General features: G+C 31.7%; 1 protein-coding gene and 1 long non-coding RNA gene across 2 annotated transcripts; both read left to right on the forward strand.

Annotated features, from left to right (window-relative positions):
- The first annotated feature begins 1,474 nt into the window (after nt 1-1,474).
- Nucleotides 1,475-2,097, forward strand: LOC139905688 (uncharacterized). Its single transcript, XR_011780692.1, has 2 exons — nt 1,475-1,611; nt 1,933-2,097. It is a non-coding gene; the product is annotated as an uncharacterized lncRNA (long non-coding RNA).
- A 345-nt stretch (nt 2,098-2,442) lies between these two features.
- Nucleotides 2,443-12,298, forward strand: LOC121119655 (uncharacterized). Its single transcript, XM_040714390.2, has 4 exons — nt 2,443-3,751; nt 4,012-4,235; nt 8,663-8,975; nt 11,322-12,298. The coding sequence occupies exons 1-4, from the start codon at nt 3,626-3,628 to the stop codon at nt 11,772-11,774; spliced, it is 1,116 nt and encodes a 371-aa protein (XP_040570324.1). The 5' UTR covers nt 2,443-3,625; the 3' UTR covers nt 11,775-12,298.
- The last annotated feature ends 7,517 nt before the right edge of the window (nt 12,299-19,815 follow it).

Below are 19,815 nucleotides of genomic sequence, written 5' to 3' on the forward strand. Positions count from 1 at the left end.
TCTAAATGGTTGAAACGTGCGTGTAAGAATTGATGAATTTCAGAAGCACCTTCGCTCGGGTGAGCCTCTTGCACATTGTGGCCTTGCAGTAGAAGCTGTCGCTTTTGTAGACGATACAGCTTCATCCTCAGGTTCTCCCTTATTAAAAATAGGAAGTACTTTATATAAAATTTAAAAAAAAATTAATGGGACTTTAGATGAGATTTAGCAACGAGCTAAAGCTCATGAAATCTTTTTTTTAATTCTTGAGAAGAAAACGTACAAATATTGAGTGTGTACCTGGCTACGTGTGAGTGTGCTCATCAAAAGTGGAAAATATTACCGAAGATTCTATATTATTAAAGCAAAGTTTGAATGTTTATAAGCGTCTAATAACTCCGGGCAATGCCGTGTACTACCACAAGTATGTATAATACATACATATAGCATGGTAATTGAACTATAAGTCCTTTTATTTGTTAGTCCCATTTAGACACCCAATAGCTTACTATTTTCCCTAATACTAATGAAAACAGTACTTTCATTGTTATAAAACTTGCAAAATGGACAACATCAAAATTGTGAAGTTACTTGAAAACCAAGGTGACAATATATATAGTCAACTTGGTGGAAACACTTGGGAGAAACGTTTAGATTCACAAAATCTCTTCATTTTGAAAGGTCTAACTGTTGAGGTTCGAATAATGTAGCAGAAAAAGTCCGTTGTTACGACTTTTCTTTTGAGCTCTTGATTTTTTTAATGATAATTAACATCAAATTTTCCAACTGACATCTATTATTCAAATTAAATATCAACTAGAATGGGCACTCAATAGAACGCAAAACCTCTCCCTAAAATCAAAAAGGTATATCAATGTATCTCAATTTGTTAGAAAGTTATGGTCGATGATGCATTTTTTCAGGGTTTTAGTTACTTTGACCTCAAAAAATTGAATTACGTCTTACTTTGACCATATATAATCATCTTTATACCAAGTTTGATCATAATCGATCAGAGCATCCAGTCTAGACTTTGACTTGACTTGAACTCGGAACCAGGTGGCCTTGCACTTGACTTGATCTCGGAAATGTTGGTCTCGAGTACAGCTCTGTCATTTATCTAATTTTTGTTGACGGATATATTTTACATATAAAGACAGCTGGACTTGATCATTGAATAACAACAGTTTTATGCAATTTATGCGGAAGCTTCTCTTATATACTATTGATTATTTTCTTTAGTGAAATCATACTGGTCGACAATGATTTTCCCTCATAACTGGGATTCAAAATTGCTTTGTAACTTATTACAAGGTAGTCTAACTAATAACGGAACATTTTATGACATTTTAAAGACTGATATTATTTATATCTATTTAGTTCATTTGAAGACTTTACTATTGAAAACAGTCCCTAAAAAGATACGTTTTATGAAAGGAAGGAATATAAAATGCTACAAAAAAAAGCTTTATCTTTAGCAACATCTACAATTAGTGATAATTATATTTTTGTGAGGAATACAAATGTTTTTAAGATCTATTAATTGTGAATCAGTGATGAGAGAGAGAGCTCTCTGTTTCCCCTTCAAAGACATCATCTTTAGTTTGGCCATTTTGTAAAAAAAAAATCGAGGTAAGATAATCCATTTTTCTTTTAAAAGACACAATCGAAGTCGGCGTTCAAAACGTTGGCTGATTAATGAATTTCAATGCAGTTGTTAAGAAACAATGAATTGAATTTGAAAATAATTAGCAATTCAATAAGTCTTTGTTCATATAATTTATTTAAATCTACAAAGAATGTGAGGGCTCTCCTCCTCTGTTTAATGAGCTAGTTTGATAGGTGTTTTTTGATAGAGTATTTGTTGGCAAATATGTTCAGGCATCTTTCGAATGTCAAACTCATTTGTGTCGTAATCATTGACGTCAATATTAATAATAATATAATATCTAGGGTACCACATCGAAAACAAGGATTACACTACAAATAAAACTTTATTTAGCCAAGGATAAATGGAAGGATATTATTTAAAATTACATACAACTTTGTGTTTGAATACAGCTTATGATCTAGTTCTGCAGCTACTTGCGAAATAAAAATCAGACATGAATAAGCGTATATTTTTTGCAACATTTTATTTCAAAATAAATATAAATTCATAGACTCGTTTTAAAGGTATGGCGTAATATTTTTACTGCCCCTGGTAACGAATTAATGTTCTAACCTAATTATAAATATAACTATTGATATTTGTATTTTTTGTGTAAGTTAGTTAATTATTGATTATTATTTGGCTAAAAGAAAAAAAAATAGGCTACTGATTCCATCAAATCATGAATGATTGTAGTATTAACTCACTCTAATTAACAAGTGTATCCGTTCGAGTACAAGTTATTTTTCTTTCTTAGATGTGACAGCATTACATTTTTACATGAATGAATTGTATATAATATCTTTAATTGTTTTTGAAGATTCAGTCAGAGAACATTGAAATGAACATGGAATGTGCTCTTCTTTTGGGCTTGACGGGAGTGCAAAGAATTTTCTCATTTTTATAAAGTAAATATTGTAAGTTCAAACTTTAACCGCTCAAATTTTACCCATCTTAAAAAATAATTAAATTTTTATATATAGAAAGTTTAACCATTTAACAATTATCATTTAAATGACGTGAAATATATATATTATATATTTTTAATTTAACCCAATTTTTATAATAAAACAAATATATAAAGTACTATATACGCCAATAAGTATCCGAGCCAATTTCTGCAAATGAGCGATAACAAGTCAATTTTCTATCTAACATGGTTCCGAAAAATTTCCATGCATACGAACTTCCTACTCCGTACTTTTTTAAATCAAATTACATCAAAATTCCTCAATAACTGAGTTATTAATTATTAAATATATAAACTTCTTCGATTGCTAACTTTTTTCTCCAAAAGTTTAATTGAATTGTGAATTAGCTACATTTTATCTTCAGTGTATATTATACATAATATGTATTTCATTATAAAAAATATGTATAATATGTATTTCATTATAAAACTGAGTTGAATTAGAAATAAATATTACATATTGTATTAAAATGATAATTGTATAATGCTTAAACTTTCAACAGCATATAGTTTAATTATATTTTGAAACGGGTAAGGTATGAGCTTTTAAAGCGTCAATTTGCGCCATTTAATTTATAAATTAGAGAAAATTATTTTGCACTTCAGTCAAAATATCTGTACGCCAAATAAAGATTTCGCTTCTGTGTTCACTGATTCAGCTATTAAATGACATAAATAAACTAAGTGACAGATAGCCGTTGATTAATAGCTAGAAATATAACGATATAGTAAATTCCATTTGGCACCTTTGAGAGAAAGAGAGAGCGCGCGTAAATGAAGGGGGCTCAGAGCTAGCTAGAGAAGGTATATAGAGGAAGAGAGAGAAAGAAAGAGAATGAATTTTGAAGGCAGGAATTCTTGTGATTAATTTCCTTTCCTTCATATTTAACTTCAGTTCACATGAAATATGCAATCGAGAAGCAACGAGACTAACCTTAAAAGTCACAAAACTTGTAATTTGTTTTATAAGAAGAGTATAAAAAAGATAGTTAAACGGACATCGTGTGCGTAGTATAACTTGCAAAATGGATGGAAGTTATCAACACCACCATCAACGTGCTTATTTCAACAGTCATTTCGTAAATGCCTGGGATTTTCTCCGGGGGCCCTGGAAGCAGCCTAGTTTGACGACGACGACGACGACAACGCATGTAAGGAATTTGTGACGTAATTATGAGTCACGTGACTTGATGTTTATAATTGTATCCATGACGTCATGAATAATCCTACTCATGGATCGGAGTTAATTTCACCCATTCATTACTCCATTATGCATTAATGCATAATGCAGCAGGTGGTCATTGAACTATATGACTTGTTGTTCCTGGTTCACCCTCATGATTATATTCTCGTGTCTTCATTTTCATCCCTCTAAGAATAATCCGAATCTTTTATTTTATTTTATTTCTAGGCATCTGGTAATTATGAGTATCTCAATTGCGCGAATGGGCGTATGACTCCAGTCAACGTGACTTATGATCGAGAATCGCACATATTGGATGCATATCCCACACCCGCCAAAGTGTTTCGATTAAATCCAGACGCCAAATCGTTTGTTCCCATGCATTGTCTTAATCCATATGCGCGAGAGTTCAAGCCTAAAAGCTTTCAAGAGGAAAACTTGAGACATAAAAGGTACTATTTGATCCCAAATGGGAAGTGGAAGGCACCATTCCTTTTCTACAAATATTTTACTAATATAGGGTCTGCTATCATGTGCAAGAATATACAATCAAAACCTAACATGATCTCAAATTGTATACACTAAAAGGAAGTCGGAATTTCGGTCGAAATATCAAATTACTCCATGGTACCATTTTCTTATAAACTTTTCTTTGAGCTTGAATAATTATCATTTTAACTGTTAAAACGTTCGTCACGGCTTATCTGCACATAGGCGGCACTAGTATTCCCGGCTAAACTCGATAGGATTTGAAAAAATAATTATAACTGAAATCATTATGAAATGTGTAAAATTTAACCAAGAAAATGGTGCAACAGAGTAATTTGAATGTTTCGACTGTAATTCGACTTCTTCTTTCTAGTGTTTAAAACTTCAGATTCTGTCTCGTTTTGATTTGATATAGGACTCCCTACCCGCTATTCTTGTACTTATATCAAAAAGTCTATATTATTGTTCAATAAGCCCTAGGACTGATTTCCTAATCAGTCTTTTTCCCATCCCCTTTTTTTATGGGCCCGATCTTTTACCTTATAGCTGTCCTAAGGACAGATACATCAGGAGTACGGTCCGAGCTATCTTTTTATTTACTTCATTCCCAGCTAGGATTGAAAAATATAAGAACTAAGAAAATAATGAATGATAGCTTTTAACGTATAATAATACGTTCTAGCCACACACTTCTTACTTTTAACTTTAGGTATCTTGTCTCTTTGAAAGAGGTTATGAATTATCAGGGGGGTCCACAGGATATTGGGGGGGGGGATTATAGAATTTTTTATAAACAATAAAACCCTAGCTATTCTCTAAAATTTCAGAAATCCAAATCTGTTCAGAAATGATGACACTTTTTGAAAAAAAATTCAAATATTTAATTTTTCAGAGAAAAATTTCAAAATCGATAGCTATTTACAAAATTTTAAGTTTTTTGGAATATTTTTTCCAATGTCCATAGTTATTCTTAAAAAATTAATGGTTTGTAAAAAAATTCTAAAAACCAAAACTGTTAAGAAAGAACTGAATTTTTTTCCCTGAAAAATTTATAAAATTAATTTTCAAATATAAAAATTTTCCGATAAAAATTTCAAAAACCCATAGGAATTCACAATTAAATTTTTGGAAAAAAAATTTAATTAAATTTTGGAATTTTTTTTTTTAATTTAATTTAATTTTTGGAAAAAAAAAATATAATGAAACTTCAGTGACTCAAACTACTTCATTTTAGCTATTGTAGTTTCTATAAAAGACCTATAAGGACCGGTCCTAGGACAGACAAATTTTATTAGGAACGGACTTTTTAATTTTAGACCAATCCAACACTGGTCTCTTTAGAGTGTCTTCACGTGAACTTATCATTGTTTATGTTGGGCATTTTGGGTACCTAAACAACCAAGCTGTATAACAATTAATAGGAAAATAATCAGCCATTGAATATAAAAATGGGCACCTTAACTATCTATTAAAAAAACAATTCATCTTGGGGGCTCATAGTTGATATTTGGACGAAATAGAACGAACGAATTTTGAATAAGTCTTTATGAAACTTCATCAGATGGTTTTAAAAATATAAATATACTAAACACCTGCATTGAATACTACTTGATGTCTATAATAAACACTGACATTTGAATTAAATCCGAGTAATAAGAACTGCAAATCCCTATAATGTGGCTAAATTTGTACACTTGTTATTTTTGGATCGATTAGGGAGGAGCAAAGTTGTAATAGTCATATTTTGTCATTTTATATACAATATGGAAAATTCTATTACTTAGTAATAAAATATTATAATAGACATTAGTGTTTGATATATAATAGTACGAGGCATTAGAGGAATATGTTTTGGGTAGAGAGTTATATACTTTTAATTGTTGGTCACATTTGGACGTCTAGTATTTTTCTTAATTTTGGTGATAAAATGATTGTTACAAAACTTGGTTATTTATGCCCCTAACGACCATCACCAATACTAACGCCACATGAAAAGGCTCGTAATATTCATGTCTACATACATAAATGAAATAAATGAATCCCATAAAGTAAGGAATTGAACCGTAGAGTGTTCTACACTTTTTTTTCTTCCTTTTGTTAATACGTAAGATTCAATTTTCTGATGCAATAGCTAGCTACAAAGTGAGATCCCCCATCTACACACTCGTTCAAATAATAAATAAAATACCTTATCAGCTGCGTGCTGGGAATTAAATAATTTTATTATTACGTATTTATAAATACGATTATCGCACACAAAGGTGTCAATTGAAATTATATTCCATTTTGATTTATGTAATGATTATACGGTATATTTCGGAATTTAATTTAATTACAATCGATTAATATACAGTAAAACCCTCTCACTTAAGTCGGATCTCTACGGACCATCAAAATCTATTAATTATGTTATTAAATAACTTATTTGGGACTTATTAAATGTCCATTTTTAATGTATTTTGTATGAAGTGTTCACGCCTTAACTGGATTCTACTCTATAACTAATTAACGATACATATCTGTAAATATCTTGTGTGTCATCACAAAAACAATCTTGAACAAAAATCAAGGAAATGAGAAATGTCATTGTTTTTTGTTTGTTTTTTACATCATATATGTAAATATAAATGCTTAAGGATAAAAATATCCCATCTAGTCACGGGGGGTATGATCATTGTATTCTCATGACTCATAGTAAGCAAAAATAAGTTTTTCATTTATTTTTCTTATTGTGCCTTCTATCAATTTAATACTATCCTTTCTGACAGAACTTTAATTTTCTGGTGATAATATACATTTGAAAGAGTAAATCATGTTATTTTGCTTCACCTGAATAATTTGGAAATGTCCAGTTGGGCAATTTTTCCTTTAAAGCAACGACATCCCAATATTTCATAGACATATTTGATTCAATTATAAGCGTTGTATTCATATTTCTTGGATAAGTTGAGATACCAAATAATCTGTATATATATAAAATTGAGTTTGGGTATATCTGTCCTTTATGAGTGCCTACACAGTTGAACCTTGGGGGCTGAAATTTTTGCATGGATGCCTCTTTTAAACCTTGTCAGGCTAAGACGCGGTTGCAGATTTTTTTTTTAGTGGGGCTTATTCTATAGCCAAAACACAGAAACTGTTTTTGGAGCTGAAAAAGGCTAGATAAGGGGTTGAGTTATAAATCAAAAAGTGACTGGCATCCAAAAAAACAACTATACGAATACGGAAATTTTCTAAAATTAATTCAAAATCAAAAAAAGTTATGGGCAAGAAAAGAAATCGGTGAAAATTGCACTTTCGCTTTTTTCAGGTGCGACAAAATGGATTTCCAATGGAATAATAGATTCGTAGATAGAATAAAGTTTTTAGAAATGGGTCTGGAGATTCTTTTGCATATAAATTTGACACAAAAGTTTTGTTTAACGGAAATATCATTTTTGGAATAATTTTTCATTTTGTTTCTCCTTTTTTTCATCTAACGTCAATTTTCAATTTGTAAGAAAAAATGCCACAAAACAATGCATTTTGGACATTACAATATTTGCAAAAATGAACCAGCTATCGAAGGTTCTTTTTTTTTGACGACATTATTCTCCATTACTTTTTTTTTTTACAAGTACAAATTCCAATTCCAAAATATGCCATTTACTACTTTTCCGTAAAATTAGTGAAAAAAAGTTTTTAGTAATTTTCTTCGTGAATTTCGACTTTGCAATTTTTTGACAAAAATAAAAGATGAACTTCTCATCTAGACATTTTTTTTATGAATATATGTTGCTATGTTTTTTTAAATTTTATAATACAGTTTATTTTTTTAAAATTCATAATACATAAATTGTAATACTCGGCCGCGTCAAAGGGGTTTAAACAGCAAGAAGAAATAATATTCACTCGTGATTTCCTGCTCTCTCTTTGGTCTGAGGAACGCTGGGTAATCCTTTGCTAGTGGTCATTATAATTTAGACTCTTACTTTAATTTAGGAGACTTTACTTGTCCTATATGAAATTGTGGCTATAAATTTTTGCTACTTTAAGTAATGCAATTATCGATGCCTCCTAAGGATTAATTAGAATGTTTTTTTTTAAATGGGTGATAGTTAATCGAAGAATACAAAATATCTAATCCAATTTATATTTTGTGAAAAATAATTCAGTTTTGTTTTATTTATCTATAAATCAATCTACTTTTTTAAAGTTTTGTTTTGTAGCTAAACAAAATATTGGGATTTAGTCATTGTTAAATTTGTTAAACAACTTGAATATATAGTTTGTTTTTATATAATAATTCCTGTCACGTCTTAATTTATTCTCTGACTCCGTTATGATAGAGTATCATTTTCTTTTTATTCCTGTATACTAATTTACCATACTTAAATTTATATTTTTACAGATCATGTATTAGTAACAATTCGTCTGAAGAAGATGACATTTCATCTGGCGATGATATTATTTTGCCTCCACAAAAAGAGACTCTTCCTGACAAAGACGACAATCGAATAATCTCGAATCTAGTAGAATTATCATCATCATTGCCAACGAAGAAGATGGACGGGCCAAATGAAAAGAAAGAGGTCTGTGATAAACTTAAAATTTGCACTCTTGGTAGTGACGACAGTTGTGACGAAGATGATGACTGGGACGATTTGGAGTTTGGGTCTCCTGAGTCACCATCAGCTTGGGGGGACCTTCCGGAAGAATTTAAAGTATGTGAATGGTTAAATTATATATTTGATACTTACAAAGGGACCCTACATCCTCGATAATTTATATCATGATGAAACTTCTCAGAATAGCAATTTACTCACAAACTTCATATCTACTATGGAAGTCTTAGAAATTTCCTCCAAATTTTAGTAATGGTTAATAGAATACTATTAAGTAGTTAATTAATTTTTCAATAGTTAGGGTATGCATAATGATTTCTCAGTTCTCCGGAAATTATCGTTGAGCAAAATCTAGTTAGTAAATATTAAATATTATCAAATTTAAGTATTTCTTTTTATACTTTTAAGAAGAATACATTTTAAGCCAGTCCTACTCATATTTATTCATATTATCAATATCATTAATAGTGCCCAGGTTATTTATTTTTCGAGCCCGTGGGTCCCCCATGGGCATAATTTATTATTCATGTATAGTGATGTGTATTTTTCAGCTGGCCCTTTTTTTGTTGGTAATCTGAAGATATACATTTTTGATTTCATTAGCTGTTATTATTATTTAACTAAAGAGTGGTGAACTTTTTTTCCTACTACATTCAATTATATTCAAACCCTGATTGAACAATCGTGTGTGCTCATAAAAGACACAGAGTAACCTTCAGGATTTGCTGTGGAGTTGTAATTGTAAGTCCTTGTTGGACTTTGAATGGAAATGTGGATAGACTTTGTAGCAATTCTTAACAATGTTATTGTTTATTTCCTTCTTTCCCCTCGTCGCAGCTGATTGTTTCTGATCTAATGAAACGTCAAGAGAGCTAATCTCCTCTCCTCCAAAACAATTTTTCAGACTGTTAGGCTTACTATATTAATTTTCGATTTCTTTACTGTTAACATGCTCAAAATACATACGATTTTCATCACTATTGATGTATATAATGTATCATCTGCGAAGCATAAATCGTCAAAATTTTAAAACGACTGATGGTCATTTAAAGAGTATTAAACGTTTAATTAAATGTAGCTTATATTATGAAATAGTTCAATGTGGGATTCTCCCATATTTATAACCCCAATAAATAGTTCATTAGCTATGTTCTGGGGCTGGACAACTGAGGGGACTATCGATAGTCTTTGTATTTTATTACATGAATAAAATAGATTCATTTAATCTATCTATGATATTATTTTATTTCTAAGTTTGAATTATTCCTGATTTTAAACAAGATTTCGAATTCAATAAATATCTTGTCATAAAAGTTAAACACATTAAGTTAATCTTTATGTTGATAATAATGTGTTTTTTTTTAAATATTATTCTAGAAATATTAAACAAAACGATAACATTCATGTAAAAAATTGATTATTAGAGTTCTGAAAATTCTATCTGTTCTATCTAACACTTACTCCCAGCCCTAAGATACTGGTAATGGGTTATTGTGAATTGATCTATTTAACGATTTGCAATAGTCCATTCTTTATAAATTTTTGTCAATATATATATTGGTGAAGAACTAAACAATGAAATTAACTATTATGCAAACTTTGGAAGTCATTTTCTCGGAATTATCAAGATAATTCAGCTTTAGACTTTTATAGTAGTATTATAAAGCCTTGTAGTAAAAAGTTATTATAAAAGATTCGTAAATAAAAGAAATTATTGAGGGTGTAGAGTCCTACTATTAAATTTAAACATAGATTGAGTTAAAAATATTGCTGTGTTAAATTCGATCGAGTCCAGTCCTATCGGTCCTTGGAACTTATCTTAAAAATGTCGATCATTTATGAGGCCAAATAAGGTATATTAAATATGTATTAAGGGTATTGCACATATCTTGCAAAAAATATCAATTTTTTTAAAATTATAATATACTAGAAAACGTAGATACTATAATTTTGCATGATCTTGTTCATACTAAGCCTATATATGCATACAATATAAGTGTATAATTTTCAGAGGTATATTTGATTTGATACCTATACATAGAACTTGGTTAACTTACTTATTATACAAACTTGAAATTAAAAAGGTTGCTGAATTAATATTTGTCAAGTTCCGATTATTAAAATTTTAGAGTATTGAAGACCGGATTAAAAATGAAGTAAATACCCGATTAAGATTAAATTAAATTAAAGCTGTGACCCATTGTAATTGGAAAAAAGAAAAAATCCCGAGCGCTCGATTTTGCCTTCTTTGGGACCAAAAAATGGGACTGAACTGGACCGCAGCCATAAATAAGGCCAGATACAACACTAGTTAAAAAAATCCTGCATTTCAAGTCAATGTATATTTTATTCCCAATTTAGATTGATTAATAAATAATTAATATAAATATTTATCATTTCCTCATTCACTCTTAATTAATTTACATTTCTATTTTTTTTTTTCAGGATAATTTTGGTTTAACGTACCCCATATCACAAAAGCCTGAGGCAAGGACATCTCAATCAAATACATCCAGGGTCAAGGAATTTTTATTGTCAGCCAATTCAGAAGATTCTGATTCCGATGAGGATTCAAATAACGAAGAAGACATTCGTAGAGAAAAAGAATTACATGAACGACTTGCAGCTATAAATATTGAATGGTCCAAGCATTACTTAAATCCATCAAATAACTCAAATGATGACTGTATTAAAAAGAATGTATCCTTTAGTCAAGAAGATTGTTGGAGCGTGATTGAAGAAGATCCAAAGCTTGCCAAAGAACTAAGGGAATCACGTATTAGTGATCATCTCTCACGGAAAGCGGATCGAGAGCGTTTAGAAAAAATTATTTCACCCATATTAGATGAAGATCATAGGAAAAAAGTGTATCTGAGAGTTTATTCTGAGTTTTTATAGCTAATGTATGTGCATATTTATATCTTATTTATTTTAATTTAAAAAGTCCTCGTCTGTGCTCTATGAAGATTTTAAAACCATCTCATAAATACTCTATTTATATACAAAACATTTGATACATCCTTGAGATATATGAATGAATAAATAAGTGTGAAATATTTATTCAGATGAGTGTGTTCCTTCCTCATTGATTCATCAGTGAAGATTTCTCTTAATGACATTCCTAGTTGTTGAATGATTTGACAAATCAATGGAAGAAGTCTCACTTGGCCTCTTATTGTGCGTGTTTTGGTCTTGGGACATGGTTGTTATTACTCTTCAAATTGATATCAATCCAAACTCAGAATGCTATGTTCTAATGTTATATTTTGTTAATGTATTTTCCACTTTCTTAAATAATATTGTCTGGTTATGTACCAACCCATATCAATTCATAGATTTTCTTATTTTCGTACAATATACACAGTCAACAGTAACCATATATTTTGAAGAAATAATAATAAATTCCGGAAGTATGTTCCCGATATGTTACTATAATTATTTTATGTTCTCATATCGTCCTTGCTATATGCAGGCTGCAGACCATTTATTATGAGTGTAAGTTTTTTTATTTTTCACTCTTTCATATGATGAGAAGCAGGAAGAGATTTTCTACAATCCTTCAAGGTTGAATTTAATATTCCCAACTGTATCGTTGTTCATATTTTTTATTTTTTGAGTATTCGATTTTGGGACAAGTATTACTAATAGCACTAAGTAGTTGAGGTAAACTAAAGCATTAAAAGCAATTTCTACTCAGTGTTGATAACCCAAGTGGCGAAAAGAAGACCACGTGATCAATATTTGTACGAAGTATGGGTCGTAGCAACATTTTCTTTTGTCCGCTAGGAGCCTTCAGTATTGCTGTGTCGGTCCTTATTTACTCAGTCCAATCATAGGTCCTATCAGTCCCTAAGACCGTTAGTCCTTCGGAATCTCCGTCCTAGAACAGATTATAAAAAGGAGAAATACAGTTGAGGGATGGCATCAAGGACCGAGCTTTATCTGTTATAGGACTGATATATACGTAGGACTGAGCTGGAGCGTACCGAGACTGAACTGGACGGGACTACAGTTCTAAATAAGGATCAACACAACACTAGCCTTTAGTACACTTTAATTATGGTGTTAAAATATATCAATTGATGATGTGAAAAAGCAGATGACTCTGTCTATTTTGAATACAAACAAATTGTAGCCCAAGAAGCTACTTCGGATACAAACAAACCTGAGCTCTCTAGCTTACGTACAAGTCGAGAAAATGACACTTGAACGTGATCGACAGATTTCCATTGGTACACTCCAAGTATTTGGGCGTCTCCAAGACCACCGTCTGTGCCTTCAGCAAGTCCAAAACGTTGGAGAGGAAGAATGTCTCTGTCAAAAAGGCCAAGCTGGATCCGGAAGAGTTACAGAAAAGAGTCTTGTTTAATCCCTTCAAATATATGAGAGTCCATACAAGAGATCTTAGGGTTTTACACCATACTGTACAAAAAGTTATCAAAAAAGTGGCTGGAAAGAGCCTTGTGGTTATGGAGAGGCCACTTTTGACACCAGCTATGAAAGAAACTCATCTACTTCATTACAAGAGACTGTTGAGTTCTTTTAAACACTTTTTTTGACACTTATCCCCCCCCCATACAACCCTGATGTCAATCCCTTGACAACACCTGTTTGGTGTCAGTCATCCAAACACCGAGGCCCTCAAACCCACTGTCAGCCGGCACTGGACGCCATGACAGATGACTACATCTGCAACGGATTCCAGGCCTTCCACCGCCGCCTGGAAACCATCAGGGCCGCTAAGGGCGAAACATGAATAATTAAGAGAACTCAAACATACATTAATTTATAATATTAATTTTAAATTCCATTGTTAATTTAATAAATAACATCTTGTTGAAGTTTTAATGGACTACTCGGTATAAATCCACATCAAATCTTCTAGAGTTGCCCTTCGCCTTTCATGCACTAGTGATTATTTTATACTTATTGTTCTCTCTTCATGAATAAAATAATAATGTTGACAGCTTTGGAAAATAAAAATAAAACATATATGCAGGGAGCAAATACAAAAATCCGTACTCTCTTCCATTTATTATCTTTTCCTCTCTATTAATTATTTCTCCCTATTTTGAAAATGCAAGAGTATAAAGGAGCAAGGACCACTCACTATAGCTTTGACAGTGATCTCTAGTGATAAAAGCCGTAAAAATGTTTGGTATGTTAAAAAAAGAAACAGAAGATCAACAAAGCAACACTTACAATTTGAAGAATGTTTGGATGCTTACCTGTGATGACGTTTCATTAGATCAGCTTCAATCAACTGTGGCGGGGGAGAAGGAAATCAACAAAGAAGTAGGAACGGATTACTTCGATGCAAATCCTCAATTCTACTCTGAGTCGAACATGGACTTATAATTATATCTCCACCACAAATCCTCAGGTTACTCTCCCTCGTTTATGAACAGCATCAACTCTCTTTTTGTACTTATTACCAGTGATATGAATCCAGTAAATTTTTTAGCTGGCCTGTTTTTTTTTTTTTTGGAATTGGTAATCTGAAGAGTTCATTTCTCTTTTTCCTGAGCAGTTCTCATTAGTATTTAATTCCTGAGTAGTGAACATCCTCTCATAAATAGATGCAATTATATTCTAAACCTGATTAAATATTCTTGTGTGTTCATAAAAGACGGAGGGTTGAGAATTTGTTGCATAGTTATAATTGTAAGTCCTTGTTGGACTCCGAGTAGAATTGAGGATCGAAATCGGAGTAATTCTTCCCAATGTCCTTGTATATTTTCTTCTCCCCTCTTCCTTGTCGCAGCTGATTATAGCTGATCTCCAACAAACAACCCTTAAATTACCAGGGATACCATCTTGATTTTCGGTTCCTTTTTTTTAAACATGCCCACTCTACACAGGATTTTGATGCCTGTTTTTTCTTCTGTAGCCAGTGATTTTTTTAGGTGAGTAAAAATATGATTAGATGTAAATTAGCCGAAAGATCATTAGCAGTGTTATAAATATTGTCAGAATCGGATGTAGAATCGGTAAGGGGAATTTTTGTTGGAATAAACATCGGATTTTTCTTTTGAATCGTTTCATCACTAGTTGTAATATCTAAAATTTCTCCTCACTGAGTCAGTGAACTTTGATAAAATTATATCTACTGATAGCAATATTGTAATCAATAATTTAAATGATATCAGTTACAGAAAAAAATATTGAAAAATGAACTGCATCATTACAAATTTAATGCTCCTTCAAAAAAATTACTTTTACTCCTTAAATATAGTTTCTTATCCAATATTTGGGAAAAAATTGACAAAAAATATTGAGTTTTTTTAATAATCAAGGTGTGATTAATGTCAATTTTCCAAAACGCAAATAAAAAAAGTGTTAGTAATCACAAAAAATCATTATTTTTGTGATTATAAAGATATATAAAGAGATGTAAAATTTACTTTGCTACATATCTATTTTCGTAATTGTGGATAATTAGCTGATTTATTAATTAGTTATTAGCAATTCATCAAAATTATCATATATGTTATTTTTTAGGGGGGTTATTGCAGTAGCTCATGGACAACACGCTCGGGAGAAGTTATTATCGCCTAATGATGTATATCCAGTGTGTTTTTTAGCTGGTCCGTTAATTTGTAATTGGTAATATAAAGAAGGAATTTTCTTTTCCTGAGCAGTTGTCATTATTATTTAATTCCTGACTTGTGAACATCCTTTCCTAAATAGATTCAATTATATTCACAACCTTTCATTCATGTGTGCTTATAAAGGAAGGATTTGTTGCGAGTTATAAATGTAAGTCCTTGTTGGAGGACTCAGAATAGAATTGGGGATCGATATCAGAGTAATTCTTGCAGATATTCTTGTTTATTTCCTTTTCTCCTTCCTTTATTGTCACAGCTGACTGTAGCTGATCTAATGAAATGTCATGAGTATGATTCTTTCTCTCCTCCAACAGTTTCTTCAAATTATCAGAGTTACCATGTTGATTTTTTTTAACATGTCCAAAATACACTGGATTTTCGTCCTTGTGTATAGAATTAATAACTACCAATAGCTATTAATTAGATCTATATTTATAGTCTCTAGACTCAAATGACTCAATAGTACTTTTATAACCTACAAAACATATTATTAAAAAATAATAATACGTGTTGCAGTCGGATTCGGAGGAGTCGGTGACATTCAAAATACTTGAGTTGCAGTTGGAGTGGGGCATTCTATGTATACACGCAGCTGTTCTTGTCGGATTGTCACGCATTTAAAAAAAGAAAGTTATGTTGTCATTCCCTGTATTATACAATTGTGATGTAAATTTTATGACTGTAGCTTTTTTGATGTTCGATGAAAAAGTACTGTTGTAAATGTTCCGGGTGTACCGGATCTACTTGCAATGGTGTCATTAATATTTTGTTTTTATGTGCAAGGCCTTACTTATCTTCCTATACACTTGTTAATTTTTTTATTATAATTACATTGGAGGAAATAATTTATTGATCCTTCCCTCTTTTGTAAGTTTGTCCATTGATTAAAATTTTATATGAGATTGATGTCTGGAGTACTGCTAGGCCACTCTATGCCTTTAACGTGCTTCTTCTTGAGCCACTACATTGCAAGGGTGTCTGCAGGATTATATTGGGGGGGAGGGTTATGCAAAACAAAAATAAAATTTCAAATATTAAATTTTTTTTCCAAAATTCCATAGCCATTCACAGAAAATTTAATTTTGGAAAAAAAAAAAATTGAAAAATTAATGTTTTTTGGGATACATTTTGAAAAATTAATGTTTTCTGAAAAAAAATTCATAAATGAAATTTCAAATATTAAATTTATTCAATTTTTTTTCAAAAATTCGCAGCTGTTTTGAAGCCATTTGAGACTTTTTAGTGGTGTAGTAGGGAGCCAAACCTGCTGCCACACGTAAGGACTCTATTGACAACATTGCCGATCCAGGGCTTCACCTTAGTCTCTAACAAAACCAGGTAGACATAAGTGTTAACCTGAGACCTTGGGTTAACACATTAGGATGCATGACGTGCCCTTTGGAGCTAACCACCCCAAACACCATTACGTGACCTGGGAACTAAAAACCAGCTTCAGAGATCTTAAATTCCATCCTGACCTTACGAACATACGTCTCACTGTGTCCCAAAGTTCGAGCAATTGTTATTTTGTTGCTCCCGAAGCGGATTCCAAGGAGGTTCCGTGGGTTTTCCAAATATTTGGGACAACAAGTTCGTCAATTGTCTCCCTTTTTTTATAACGAGCTATTTTGCAAAAAAATAATAATAATAAAAATCAACTGCTTAAGTGCCTGCGTTATCCCAAGAGAGCGCCAAAGGGTGGTATAGCTAGCTTGTGCAACCTGTACAATTAAATCAATGGCCCTTATTGTTGAACGAGATTGAGACTAGACGGAAGTCACTGGGTCTTAAATTAACACAGACACAACACTAAATATTTGTACATAATGAATTGTAAAGATTTTAATTTCCAAAATTGAGGATATTTGTTCCGATCAGTGTCAATTTTTTTAATTAATTCGATTTTCAATATGTGTTATTTGTCTAATTAAATCAGATATTCCAGGAATTTATACAAAAGTCCATAAGACACCCCAAACAGATGTCTGGGCAAAAGAGAACGTTTCATTATTCTAAATATGTGTATATTTTTTTATAAAGCCTATTAATAAATAAAAAGCCACATGAATGAACTGAATTATTCCTTTAAATATTAGAACAAACAAAAACCTCAATGAAGATATTTTAATTACAAAAATTCAAGGCTACATTATTTATGGTATATAAATTATCCTCAGAATGGATTCCTTCAAAAATGCTAAGAATCCATCAATATGTAAGCATTGAATTATTTGTTTGGTATCAACAGAGTTGTAATTGAATCATCTTTTTAACCAATTCTGAATGAGACTTTCAAATTAAGCAAAAAATAAGTTCTGTGTATGATTTTCGTTCAAAAGTTGAAAAAAATTGAACAAACAACGTCCAATTAACTACCCATTTGTTCGTTTTTTTTTATTGTTCTCCGAAGACATAATTTAATCTAAGACCAAAGTTAAAAGAAAATCACGTTTTCAATTACTTTTGGTCCGTTAGAGGGCGCTGAGGGCATCATGAATTAATTTATGGACTATCTTATGGGTGATCCATTGAAATATGGACACTTACTAATTCAATAATTAATGAAAATTAATTCATATTTCGATAATTAAAGGATGGACAATGAGTCACAGAACAAAATAAGAATTGTCAGGGTTACCCTTTCGATTTTCGGTTTCTTTTATTTTAACAGGGCCCTTCTACACTGAATTTTCATATGGTTATAGATATTCTAAGTGTCCTCCACACCTTTCTCTCTCCTTCATTCGGTCTGATTATTTGAAATAAGAGTGTGTCGTGATTATGTTGTGGCACTTTAGGAAGAAATACAGGTGAGTGACGTCATCAAAGTCCGAACTTTATAAGTCTTTAGGCTGATATGCACAACTAAACTGGACCGGACCAGTTCTGAACTGGAAGAGACTACAGTCTTCACTCCTAAATAAGGACGGACACCACACTTAATGAGTGCTTGTACATAATTTTTCAGAAATTAATGGATGAATGGAAATAGTGTCAATGTGTCCAAGCCCTGTTTTAATCATATTAACATTGATAAAATAAATCTTCCACTAGTACAAATCCATATTGAAATTATAAAAGACTTAAAAGGTATGTAGAAATTGTCTAAATCCTCGTGAGTGTAAATCAAAAGAAGATTAAAAGGTGGTAACTTTAATAAACGACATATCTGTTGACAGAGATCCGTCTAGTCATGCCAATGGGCTGCATTTTTTTGCTCGTACTTTTTTTGGAGTTGTTTCCTAAACAGTTGCTATTATTATTTAACTCCTGAAGAGTGAACATCTTTTCTACAACATACAAGCAATCTTTGATATATACAAAACCGGATTGACTATTTGCGTGTGCTCTTAAAAGACTGAGAGTAACCTTACGATTTGTTACAGAGTTATAATTGTAAGTCCTTCCTGGACTCAGAGTAGAGTCACTAATATCTTGGAGGTTACCAACATATACTTTTTAAAACTCACAAAGATTTTGACAATTATCAGACCTCTAAGTGGCGCTCATGATTAAAGGGGGGCTTTTTGTAAAGAAAAAACTTAGTATAGAGATTAGAAAAGGAAAAACGCTTGATGCATGTGCTCCTTTCTTCTTTTTAGTTCATTATTTAATAATCATGTGTGTGTTAACATCTCCATCTAAAAGAAGAATTATCTCTATCTTTGGTGTAAATTAATTTAATATTATCTATGCACTAAAGCTTTTTTAAATGTAGAAGGTTCTTATAAGGAAATTCATTTTTCCACCTCCAAAATCATAGGAGGGTTGTTTAAAAAGTCCGTGCAAAGTTCGAGAGATGGCACTTCTGGTTTGTATCGAGTTTATGTTTAGTTAGATGCATCTTTTGGAATAACACACACCAACTTTCAGCCAGATTGGTCTATTTCTTTCTGTTTGGGATTCGTTTGAATCGAGCAAGTGGAGTGATTTTCAAAAAATGAAGGAAAAATAGTTTCGTGTGTTGATTAAACATTACATTGCGAATGACAAAAAACCTCAAGAGACTAAAAAAAAGATTGATAAACATAATAGGTACTCTGCTCCCTCGATTAGAACAGATTATAATTTTCAGAGTGGGCATATGGGCACAGGTGACGCTGAACATTCTGGGCGCACTGTTGAGGTTACTACTCAAGAAATCCATGATAGGGTGATGGATGACAGTAGAGTCAAGGTGCGTGAGATTGCTAGTGCTTTGGGCATCTCGAGTTGGAAACCTATTTTCATTAATTTTGTGACCAGAACTGCTGAGTTTTGAGCTGGTGCATTGTTGTGATGGAAAAGGACTTTTTTGTGGGCCAATCGTTGGCATTTTTCTTGCAGATTGG

This window comes from Lepeophtheirus salmonis, chromosome 6 (genome assembly GCF_016086655.4).
Source record: "Lepeophtheirus salmonis chromosome 6, UVic_Lsal_1.4, whole genome shotgun sequence".
Classification (NCBI taxonomy): Eukaryota; Metazoa; Arthropoda; class Copepoda; order Siphonostomatoida; family Caligidae; genus Lepeophtheirus; species Lepeophtheirus salmonis.